The sequence below is a fragment of the Populus nigra genome, chromosome 1, assembly GCF_951802175.1.
Source record: "Populus nigra chromosome 1, ddPopNigr1.1, whole genome shotgun sequence".
Classification (NCBI taxonomy): Eukaryota; Viridiplantae; Streptophyta; class Magnoliopsida; order Malpighiales; family Salicaceae; genus Populus; species Populus nigra.
Genome location: NC_084852.1, coordinates 33,340,950 through 33,353,766, shown reverse-complemented (window position 1 = coordinate 33,353,766; position 12,817 = coordinate 33,340,950). Strand labels below are relative to the sequence as shown.

General features: G+C 34.7%; 2 protein-coding genes across 2 annotated transcripts; both read right to left on the bottom strand.

Moving 5' to 3' along the window:
• Positions 1 to 4,987: 4,987 nt before the first annotated feature.
• On the bottom strand, positions 4,988 to 8,593 carry LOC133696370 (uncharacterized). The gene is made up of 2 exons (XM_062118548.1): positions 7,594 to 8,593; positions 4,988 to 7,512 (listed from the first exon to the last, which is right to left on the bottom strand). Exon 2 carries the CDS (start codon positions 7,097 to 7,099, stop codon positions 6,476 to 6,478), a length of 624 nt encoding a protein of 207 aa, XP_061974532.1. The 5' UTR covers positions 7,100 to 7,512; positions 7,594 to 8,593; the 3' UTR covers positions 4,988 to 6,475.
• Positions 8,594 to 8,709: 116 nt separating this feature from the next.
• On the bottom strand, positions 8,710 to 11,911 carry LOC133696362 (putative pentatricopeptide repeat-containing protein At3g23330). The gene is made up of 3 exons (XM_062118538.1): positions 11,475 to 11,911; positions 11,322 to 11,369; positions 8,710 to 11,171 (listed from the first exon to the last, which is right to left on the bottom strand). Exon 3 carries the CDS (start codon positions 11,105 to 11,107, stop codon positions 9,224 to 9,226), a length of 1,884 nt encoding a protein of 627 aa, XP_061974522.1. The 5' UTR covers positions 11,108 to 11,171; positions 11,322 to 11,369; positions 11,475 to 11,911; the 3' UTR covers positions 8,710 to 9,223.
• Between the last annotated feature and the right edge of the window lie 906 nt (positions 11,912 to 12,817).

Genomic DNA, 12,817 nt, shown 5'->3' with positions numbered 1-12,817 from the left:
CTTCCTAGGTCATAATATATTTTTCTACTTGAATATAATTTTTCATTACCTGATTCACTTTGAGGAGAGTTTGATTGAAGAGAGTATAAAGTCATTTATACAAGGAATAATTGTAAAATATACATTCAGCATTTCCTTGTTAAACCTTTGAAGATATGTTCTGGTGCCCTCATATTCTTATTTTGTGATGGTAAAGAGTTTAGTTGTGCTCTTTTTAGCTAATATACTTGTACTAAAGCAATAGATGTGTTTGACATTGATATCATGAAAGTTAAGGATGGAGCCAAGCTCTAGACTATGATACCATACTCGAGCATATCCATAAAATTTTATTGGAAGGACTTTGCATAAAACGTTGTTGTCTTATGTTATAAGCTCCAAGATGCTTTGTATGTGCTTTTTTAGATCTGTAAATCTATCATAGTTGTTTAAATTAGCCTTGAAGGACAAACAATCTTTAGAAAGATGAGTTTGTAGCACTCGATGACAAAATAAATAATCTCTTACTTGGTGAAGGCAGTGCTCATTCTCAAAAGCTTATTCAATTATTGATCTCATCTCATGTTAGGTTTTTTTTTATATAAATAGGCGAGTGAGATTCATTAGGAGATTACTGATGGCAACTATTCGTATGGCTAAGAATTGTTGAGGAGCACTTTTCAACTAGAGTGGCTCTTTTAGAAGGGTGGAGTATAAGTATTCTCATATCTACTTGTACATCGTTTTACCTTGTTCTTTCAGGGAACCAGAGTGTTTCTGTTGTGAATGCAATATAGCTAGGTGTTATGTTTCTTGTTGAACAAACATGAGAGTGCGAATATGTTATTGTATACTAAAACAACAATATTAAGTACTTATACTTAATGGGTAATTTTGTTAGTGATTTGAAGGATCTAAAGTACCTATTATAGGAAGATCTGCTACTCTCTAGTGACATGGTGTTTTTAAGTCGTCAGCCATTGAGAAAACTTTTGATAAAGAGTAAGATGAGAATAAAGTAGCTTAATATTTGTCCAGTTCTCCACATATAATGTCACTAATAAAGTCGTAAAAACTTCAAATTGAATTTGGGTTTTCCATGACTGTGTCTTGGATTGAATTTGTGATTTATTTCTAGGTTTGTTATTCTTTATAGAAACAAGTATCCTATTGGAATGGAAGAACCTTTAATGTTTAAGTTAGTATATTGGAAGGGAAGGGAAGTATACCCAAGATAATGAAGGCTTGAGAGTGAATATTGTGTCCTTGAATGGACTTATGTTCTTGTGATGTTACATTGAATGAACCTATTTACCTATTGAATAATATTCTTTGTTTATAATTATTCTTAAGAAATTAACAACAATTAGTGTTTTAAAGAATTAGTATGATGATAAGTATTACTATATGAAAAAATGCTAGTTAAAAGGATAATAATTTGAATATTATTGATTATTAAAAAAAACATGAATGTTCTATTACGTATCATATATAATTAGCAAGTAATTAATGTTGTTGATGTTTATTTATTAGAGCAAACATATGGAGCCAATAAGTCAAAGTTTAACAAATTATATGACAATCTATAATCAATTTCTCTTGATAATGTTATCATCGATAACAATAAAATTTTAGCTTGATTAAATTCTTACATCCTTAACAAGTACTTCACGTATTTTTATTTTAAGTCAAAGTTTAACATATTATAAGTTTAGTATACACGCTATGATTTTTTGCTTATATGTATTTGCAAGTTTGGATATGCTAATATATAATTTAATAACAATTGTAAGTTTACTTTGAATAATATAAAAATGCATTCTTATAAATTAAACAATTATGCTACATGTAATAAGTCTATTTTTTTTTAACAACAAGTCTATTTTTTTTTTAACAACAAGAGTTGGATAGACAACAACACACATGCCTAACTATTTGGTGAGTGTTTGGAAGTGATTTCTGCTTTTGGATGTATTTTAAAAACATCAAATTGATATTTTCTTTAATGTTTTTCGATATTTTTTATGGAATGGTATCAAATGTGGAAAAAAACAATCATTATAATACATTTTCAAATAAAAAATATTTTTTAAAAACATCAAACACTACAATATCAAATATACATTAAAATCAAGCATAGATGAAATATGAGGTGTGTTGCTGCTTTTTATGGCAATTAGAGGATGACAATGAAGATTGTTGCACAATTTACACTAGAAGTCTTGATGGGGTCTTGAAATTGTGGCGCGACTCATACCAACAAGGAAATGGGTTTTTTTGTCACAATGCATGCTATTACTTAAGCTACAGTAAAGGCTTTTAGTGCGTTTGAAATTATGATAGCGGTTGCGGTTTAAAATGCTTTTTGTTTAGAAATATATCAAAATAATATTTTTTTTATTTAAAAAAATAATTATTTTTGATATCAGCATATCAAAACGATCTGAAAACATTAAAAAAAATTAGCTAAATTTTTTAAAAAAATTTAAAAGAACACGATTTACACCGCGTTCTCAAACAATTATATTTGTTTTGTGCTACAAAAGTGTACAGTATATAGTTATTTTGAGAACTGAATGTGAAAGGTGTAGTCCTGATACGTGCTGCTCAATTTTTCAAGCATGGAAAGGTAAGAAAGAAGTGATAAGTCGTGCCGGTTAACTGTATTATAGCACGCATGTGCAAGATCCTGAAGCAATTGAGTACTATTTTACTGATCCATAGTCTCTCCAGTGAGACTGATCCATCCTCACAAGAAAATGAAACCTCCATTTTGACAAAGTATTCTGCTAATTCATCTCCCTGCCTCCATTAAAATCAAATTAAAATTGGAAACATGCTAAATTTGTAAACCGATTATCTAAAGTTATTAGTCAGATTTCCTCTTCGTGTTATTGAACGAAACAATCACGATTTTCATTGCACCGTCGCTGAGTGGAATGTCGATTGTCGCACCAGCATTTCTATGTGCTAGGGATTCACTTGGTTTTCCCTTTCCTAAATTTCAGGGGCAATCAAGATTAGCTGCAAGAATGCATAATTAAATTAAATTAACTCTGAAGGGTAGCTCAATTAGTCAAGCCTTAGGTTTGCTCTCCAATAATCACGGGTTCGAATCTACTCAAGACTACTGGAGGCTTATATAGTCGTTAACTTTAGGGCCCATGAGATTAGTTGAGATGCACACAAACTAATCCGGACAATCACGTGAATAACACAAAAAGGAATCCACAATTAAATATGCCATGGTATCATGATAATCTACAGAATTTACTCTCCTTTTTTTCTTTTGCATTTGAAATGAAAAGATTTATTAATCACAAATGAAAACTGGAGGAAAAAAATCATGAGCAGCAATAGAAGAACACTCATGTATGTAGCGCGCAGACAGGATAGTTGATAATAAATTTGGCTGGCCTGTGATGGATTATTAATTGTGTTGAACAACAAAAGAAGCAACTCCATCTTCTGCTGAGCTCACAAAGTTGCTCTCTAGCAATGCTCTGCATGTGCAAATCCGGTGAGCATGGCTTGTATTCTCTGGTTGCATTTCCAATCCACCCCTCCGATCCTCACCATGTCGCGGTTGCTCCTTCTTCAACAACCGATAAATAGCATAACAAAATATGCGCAAACAAATAAGTATGGTTACAATCACCAAAGCTGACAGAACGTAGTCTTTGATGGAGCGGGAATGTTTGCACCCAAATATAATTCCTATGCATACCATTGCTTAGCATGTTAGAAGGTCTTAGATGGCTGAGTGACAAATGAGCAGAACAAGACCTTGTTTGGGGTTCTTTTCTTGGCAAAAAGGAGATGGTTCCTATATAGGGTGTGCTTTATAGAGGGTTACTTGGGGGTATTCTTGCCTTCAATTGAATTGTTTTATATCTAACTTCTATTTCAAGTTTGGTATAGTTACTACCGTGGATCACTGTAAAGGAGGAAAAATACAAGAACCTCTTCCTTTTGAACAAAGTCCAAAATCCACTCTAGCTTTTGTAACACCGCCCTCGGTGTTTTTCTTTATAGAATAACAAAAGGATCGACATATTGCTAGCTTGAAACTCATGAAATATACAAGTCTGGATGTTTTATGTACTAAGTGAGAATCTTATTATGTTTATTTATTCGGTTGAAAGGTGGCAAATTCAAAGATTTGGCATTGAGCACTCCACATTTATCGCCTAACAAAAGGCATAAAATGTTAAGTGGCGGTCATCAAGTAGTATGAAGTCGAAGGTTAGACGACCATGGAAAATCATCCCAAGACCTGTGCCAGAAGTGATCCACCAGGTAAGCAATGCCCAGACTATTCCTTTGAGCAAATCACTCAATAGCGCCAGAGCAGATCTCTTGGCCCACAGATGAAACACACAAAATTGCATCAAACATAGGGCATTCCAGTAATTAACAACTATATGTTTACTCTAAAAAAGAGAATCGTATCAGGGATCAGCAAACGAATTCAGGACCTATTGCTTAATGGTCCATCGACACTTTATAAAGAGGAGAATTATATACCTTTAGAGCAATATGTATAGTTTTGAAACCCGATCCGGTCTAATAATAAAGTTATGGGTCAGATGGGTTAACACGGGTCAACCAAAAAAAAAAACCAATACAACACTTATATAAAACACCTAATTAATTACAATGCAACACTTATATAAATCAAATTTAAATTTTAAACTAACAATATAAATTTAATTCAATATCCAAAATACAAATCAAATATGGATTCTAAAATATTTAAAACAAAACATTCAACAACATAAATTCTAAATCAACAACACATTCATTTTTGTTGAATGAACACAATAAGTTCTTTTGTATCCATAAGAGCAAAATTTGAATCAAATGTTGATGAAATTGAGCCAATCCCATCAACACTTAATAAATCATCAGCATGCTTCTTTGAAACTTCATCGTCACAATCATCTTCAATCTCATTAATATTTATAACATCTACATTTCAAACATAATTAATAATTGTGTTAAACAATACTTTATTTTAAATAATATTTATCACTAAATAATCAATTATTAATTATCATCATCTAAAGTATCTTGTATGATCATTGTTGATAGAGCTTGGTGAAAACTCTCTGCTTCTTCAGTTGTCAAAATTGACGGGTCATCTTCTACTACCCAATTCTCAATGTCACAAATTGTCTCAAAATTAATTGGATCATAATTTCATCCTTTCCAATAATTCCTATATATTAAAAGTGAAGGTAAACACAATATAATTATTAATAATGCTACTAAATAAAATAAAATAATATTTAAGAAATTAGAGAAAAAAAAATACTTTTGTTTCAATCTTAAATTGCAGTGGATGTAAATAAGGTCATTAAGCCTTTGATGCTCCAATCTATTTCTCTTTTTAGAGTGAATATGTTCAAACATACTCCAATTTCTCTCGCATCCCAAAGAACTACAAGTTTGACTAAACACTCGTATAACCAAATGTTGTAGATTTAGAGCACTGGTTTCATATGTCATCCATCATTCATCTATACAAAAAAATAAGAAGTAAGATTATGTCAAATAATATTTTTAAATATAAAAATTATATACCTAGAGGCATAAGCGTGCGATTATTTATTGCGGACGTTCGACCAAAGTCATGTGCAGCATTCCTAAACACTTCATCTCACTTGTAATCTTACTTTGCAAAGGTAGATTTCCATGTGCATACTTCTCAAGAACATCTAGAAGTCTAGAAATGGCACTCATATGTTTATCCATTATATTTGCATCATATTGAATCAAGGATTCAACCAAAATGCCGCTGCATAAAGATTTATATATAGTTGTCCATCCCACCGATTATTGATAATGTCTATGAAAGGTTTCACTCTAGCCTTTCTCTTTTGAAATCTCCTCAACATTTCTTTTTTTGCATGATGAATAGCATCATACAAATATCTCATCGAAGGTCTATCATCACCATCAACCATTCGTAGAACTCAAACTAAAGGTTCACTCAATCACACAATTATTGCATATTCTTCCCAAAACAGAGAGTCTAACACACTCTCAACAATTTTTTTTCCTTTGCTAGATGTCACCATAGCTCTCAACTCATCTTTATGAGCTAAAATGCTTTGCAATGCAATAAAATTGGTAGTAAAACGAGTAGGAGCTGGACGAAGTATTTCTTTTCCTCCAGTGAACTTCCTCATCAAATACAATGGATAACAATGATTATAAATGTACTTTGTGATACCAGAAGCATGCTCAACAACTGAACAAACTGACTGCAATTTACCAATATCCTGGAGTATGAGGTTAATGCAATGAGCAGCATAAGAAGACCAAAATATTAAAGGAAATTCTTCCATCAATAACTTGCCAGCAACAACATAATTTACAGCATTATCAGTCACCATATGCATAATGTTTTCTACCCCAACATACAAAACCTCTCTAAACAACTGATGCAACAATCTAGCAGTCTTTGAGACATTTGATACATCCACAATTTTCAAAAAATTGTTCCTTTAGGACAATATACTAAGAAGTTAACTAAAGTCCTCCTCTTCTGATCTGTCCATCCATCAGCCATTAATATGTAATCAGTCTTCTTCCACATCTCTCGATAACTCTCAACATAAATCTTCACTTCATCAACCGCTTTTGCCAAGTAATAACCACGAATATCATGCAAGTTTGGTCCTTTATAACCAGGACCCATGGCTATTACAACATCTATGGCATGCTGATAATACACAAAGTTAACAGCATTAAGTGGCACACATGCATCAATCATCCACTTCACTAAAACAAGATCACGTCGTTCAACTGCTTCCTTCATTTGCCAACAATTCTGAAGAGACTTTTGAGAACCAGGAGTTGTTCTCGGCATGAAATATGTCCCTAATGTTGCAGATTTCTTCTGCTTTCCATCACTTGTAGTCGATTGTTTTATAGTGCTGGTGCTTTGAATCTTTTTCTTTTTTGCAATCTTAAATGGTAACATATGTTTTTTAGTATTGACATCCTCATCCCCATCATCATCATCACAATCATCATCTTCTTCTAATTGCCTAATCATCATCTCTTCATGCTCCCTTTGTTGTGCATTAAATGGATTGAAATCTGCTTGCATTTCTCTAACTCTTTTTTTTTTCCAGCATTTCCTTTAAGATTCAAAAGCATTTGATGTCGAACATCAGGAGGACATTTGTGACATTGTTCAACTTCTTCTTTAGTTCCAGCTAAATGTTGCTTAAATCGATTAATGTCACTACCCGTAAATACTTTAGCACAATATAAACATACTAATTTAGTTTTTTTACATCCAACACTAAGTTCAGGAGTTTTTATACAGTGACCTCATGCCAAATATGCTCTTACTCTACTACCACTTGACATGGAAATCTCAATCCTAGGTTGCTGACCTTTCTTTCGTTTTTTCTATCTATTAAGTTGCAGAAAAGAAAAGAACAAAGAAACATACCTGCGAGTGTGAACTGCGAATGAATCGATACAGAGATCAAGAACTGCGAATCGATGCCAAAACTGCAAGTTCAAAAAAAGGCAAAGAATAAAGAAAAGAGAGAGAGAAAGAAGGAGATTCGTGAAGAGAAACAAAAGTTTAACCTTATTAAAATCGCTTTTTCTTTAATGATCAAGAGTTTTCTGCTCCTCTGCTCTTCGCGATTGAAATTGCTTTTTCTTTATGTAGGTTTTCTCTCTGTCTGCAATTCTGCTCTTCGTCTTCATCGTTTTGGCCTTTTAAAAGGCCAAAACGATGCCGTTTCACGTCTCTGCATATATATATAAAAAAAAAAAAAGAGGTCGGTCTCAACCGGGTTTCGCCGGGCCAACTCCCTGGCAGGTTTTACTTAGACCCGGACCGATCCCAAGCCCGGGTCGACCCGCTGGACCAGTCCAGGTTTCAAAACTATGGCAGTGTGCTTGCTCAAAAAAAAAAGTTGCTTCCCAATTTTCTGTAAAATGGAACAGACTGGAAGGCCATTTTATCTTTCTGCAGATGGTCCTGGCCTCCTGGGTGCTGGTTTGCCAGTTGGCTGTAGGAGAAAGATGAGAGAAAAAAAAGTGTTACAAACATATGCATTGCATTGAAATCTATGTTTCAACTGAAACGAAGTGCTAAAAAATTAATCAGGTCGGATAAAAGAAAGGTTCAGCTAGATAGCTTGTCGTAATAATATCAGGTAGAGCATGCAAGATGCTTTTGCAAATGGCACAATCAAAAGGAATAACTTGAGTTTCCTATGAGGGCCAGCAACATATATGTTACGCTGCATCAATGTCCCCTCATCAACTCATTCTACTCTTTGCGGTCTTTTTTTTATTATTTTATTTTACATGAGCACTATTCAGTCAATTCTGACTAGTCAGATATATATGTGCATTCATCTTAGATTCAATTAGTTATTTTATTAGTATTAGTATATTGACTGATGGATTATTCCCTTTGTCTACGGATTGTTCTATTTGGGAGAGCCGACATAACATAATTCACAAGGAATATCTTGAGTGGAACTTAAAATTGCACATTGCGTGAATGCGAGTCCAATACTCGAAGGGAAAAGGAAGATGAAATGATAAACTTAGCAAAAACGCTGAACAGAAGTTTATACCTGATTTCCTTAAGAGCCCTAACTCATTAAGTTGCCAGGCTTTATATCACTTCAAAGAAGACCCCCTGATTGCATATACCTGAACATGTTTATCTTTATAACAGGCTGATGAAAGAAACACGATTTAACCACTACTATTATCAATGAGATAGGCATTTCTTTACAACTGGAAGGATTAAAATTTGATCCGCAAGCATACAAAATATTTCCAACAGAAACCTTCAATTGCAGCAACTAAACAAATCTTCAAGGCTTGATGAGCAATAAACAGGTACCTTGCTCTGCTCACCAATAGAAACACAAGAACATGTAAACTCCCCGAAATGGTGAAGTGGTTATTGTCACTGACAATTAAACATCTGAAGCATTGACTATCTTTGACATCAATTTTGTTGCTATGTAGTAGTCTGCACATCAATTAAATTTCGTTGCTATATTACTCAAATTGTTGTCCCAGAAGGGTGCTGATGATGCCAAAAATAGACAAGTCTCTCTTTGTGGCCAAATAATAATGATTTCTTCTGCACTCTCAACATCAAGAAGCACCTCATTTCTGTCAGGAACATATCCTTCTTATTCCATCTTCTCTTGTAAGACATTAAAGTCTCATTTACTTCATCATATCACAGGTGGGATTTATCTCCTGATACAAAAGCAGGTGTCTTGTTTTTAACCTCAATCCAGCTGAAAGCAGGTGATTTCTTTATGCCCTTATTCTTCATAAGGTATTGTAACTTGGCTACATCTTTCCATCTCTGACCAGCTGCATATGTGTTGGATAAGAGAATGTATGCCCCGGTATTTTCTGGATCAACCTCAAATATCTTCTCAGCAACCTTTTCAGCCAAGTCAACATTTTTATGGACTCTACAAGCAGAAAGCAATGACAGCCAAATACCCTCCACAGGTCTATGCATACTGGAGATTAACTCAAAGGCTTCATCTAACTTTCCTGCTCGACCAAGAAGGTCTGCCATGCAAGCATAGTGTTCCAATCCTGGAACAATCCCATAATTCTGAGTCATACTGTTAAAATATCTCCAGGCTTCATTCATCATGCCAGCATGACTACAAGCAGTCAATACAGCCACAAAAGCCACATAGTTTGGCCTCACTCCCTCCATTTCCATTTGTTCAAATAAAGAAACAGCATGACAAGCTTGTCCATGCAATGCGTATCCCATGATTATAGCCGTCCATGAGACCATGTCATGTACATCCATTCTATCAAAAATCCATCTAGCAACCTTAATATACCCGCATTTGGCATACATGTCTACAAGTGAACTAGAAACAAACATATTGTCATCATATCCAACTCTGATTATGAATCCATGAAGCTGCTTTCCTAAATGCAATGCAATAGGGTTAGCACAAGCTGGCATGATACTGGAAAAGGAAACGGGTACAGGCTTAACTTTGGCTTTCAACATCTGGTGAAAGAATCTCAAGCCTTCATCAAATAATCCATTCTGCACACACCCTGCAATAATAGAGTTCCATGAAATGCTGTCACGTTGAGGTAAGATGTTAAAAACCTGGAGGGCATCTTCCACTCGAGCACACTTTGCATACATGCCAACTAAGCTACTACCAATAAAGACATCGTTGTCAAAGCCATGTCTCATGGCATATCCATGAATCTCCTTCCCCTTATGAAGGTCCACATATTCTGCGAAGATAGGAAGCACACTAGACAAGGTGAATGAATCAGGCTTCAAATTGTCATTTCCCATCTCCCTAACCAGCATTAACGCTTCTTCATACTTTCCATTCTCTGCGTTCCCTGCAATCACTGTATTCCACGAAACAACATCTCTTTTCAGCATCTTCTCAAAAACCTTTTTCACACTATCCATTATTGAACCCCTTCTATCCACCTCTGCCATATAACTGCAATTTCTTTTTCTGGAACACTGATCGAGGATTGTGCTATTTGCATTAGTTTTAGGGAAAATATAACTAGTTTGATTCAAAGTAACATTTTGATCATGTGCTGACTCAATCCTGAACTTGTTAGAGAAGCTATCCATAGCAGCGAATACTTTCTGAAATTTTCCATACATATTCATAAGGGCATTGCATGTATACAAATCAAAGTCCATACCCAACCTAATAATGCATCCATGGATCGACTCGCCTAATTTTAAATCCGATAACAATGCGCATGATTTAAGTAAAGAAGGAAACACATGATGATCTGGTTTTTTACCAGAAGCTCTCATTTGCAAAAATAAGGCCACTGATTGAACAAGAAGGCCATTGGCAACATAGCATCTGATGATGGATTTATAAGCAAGAACTGGTGGGGAGTGGAGAGCGTTGAAGAGAAGGAGAGATTCATGTAAGAGGTTGAAGTTGGAGTAGATGGAAATTAGTCTGGAGAGGTGAATAGGAGAGGAGGGCTCCAATTTAAGGATTTGGGCATGTAGTTGTTTGGCCTGGTACTTTGAGCTTATGATGTTTGGTCTGTCAAGGAGTGTTCTGAAAATGGTCTGTGCAGTCATCTTTTGTTGCGCACTTCAGAAGGGCTCTTGTTTGCGATTGAAACCCCCTTCAACACAGGTTGACCTGCAACATCCAAACCACATTAGTAAGAAAACAGACAATACAACCTGATTTTGGATTACGGCTTATGATGGTTATGGTGATGACAAAAATTGCTCAATGATAGATGATACTCATGATAGTACTGATGAAAGATATTGAAACGGAACTTACCTTTGATTTGGGACCTCTTGGGTTTTGTCTCCTTCTACTTGTATACACCTGTGTGTTAGCACAGAAACCAGTGACATGTGAAAAACATTGCCAGGCTAGATATAAGAAAGAAAGATGTGACCCAAATAAAAAAAAAAACAGAACAAAACTTGCCTCATTGAATACAAATACAGTATACAACTGGTTCCAATCAAACTAGAATTGCATATATTTTGAGTAGTGATCAACAAAAGCCATGTTACTTAACGTGCTCGCTGAAATGCCTGAGAGATAGTAAACTGCCAAAACAAGTAAATGCAAGAACTTTCTTGGGAATTGAGGTGGCAGTAGACGCCACTGAAGGAGGTGGCGGTGGTCGTGGGAGTGGGGGTGGGGGTGGAGCAGGTTGAGTACGCTGTATTGTTGAGAGAGACAGAGTGAGTGAGTGTAAAAGCGGGGAGGTTTTTTCGATATGGCGAGGCTAAATTCTGGGTGTAGTACGAAATACAGCCCTAAAGTTTATTGGTCAAGTTGATTTTACCCCTAACCTACTTTGTTTTGTTAAATTCCACCCTTCAATTTTAGATTTTACTCCATCTCTCTGCCTTTCTTAAATGTGAAATGCTTTGGGGCAAGAAATTCGTGCTGCTCGTCGTGTTGTAATATTCCATGTGCTGTCACTTTGGGGGCTGATTTGTTGAGCAAACAATTTTCGGGGCTGATTTGTAGTTATTCAAAAAAAAGTTATCCCTATAGATTGGACATTGCTCATTGTAAGACCTAGATGGACTGATCTATATTAACGAAAAAAAATATAGAAAAAAAATAATATGGTTTACCGGTTTAAAATCTTGGGTTGATTCACTAGTTTGATCGACTCGATTTTGATTTCGTTAAAATCCAACCTTGAACTTATTGATTATTTGCAATTTTTTTTATCAAAATAATGTTTTTTTTTAAAGGTTGACCTAGATTATACCTGGTTGGATTTTACAACTATGTGTCTCACTTTTACTCCTATATTTTCAAATATCACAATATTAGTCCTATAGTTTTTACTAGATGTGGACCCGTGCTATGCCTCGATTTTTTTTTTTTTGCTTAAAAAATGGTGTAAGGCATGCAAACGCATTTTAAAAAAGAAAAAAAAATTGCAACTCGGGTTATAAATCCAACTCAGTCAAATAAGTTGGTTTTATTTTAAAATAGATGATAAAAAAAATTAGGTAATGATAACAAATGGACCAAATAAAAAGAAAATGATCACAATAACCTGTAAAAAAAGAAGGGTTTGGATCAATTTAAGTTAACATGATAACTTGTAACTTGGGTAATAAGAGTCGAATCAACCCTGATTAACCTGCTAAACCCACATCACAGGTCATGAGATCGGGATAACTTGGTAGAAAAGAAAATGATGAAAATCACAAAGCCCTTTTTTTAAAAAAAAGAAAAAACAATGTCGAATTATGAAATTGGCAAAGAAAATAAGTAAAAAAAAGTGTTGTTAACCTGCT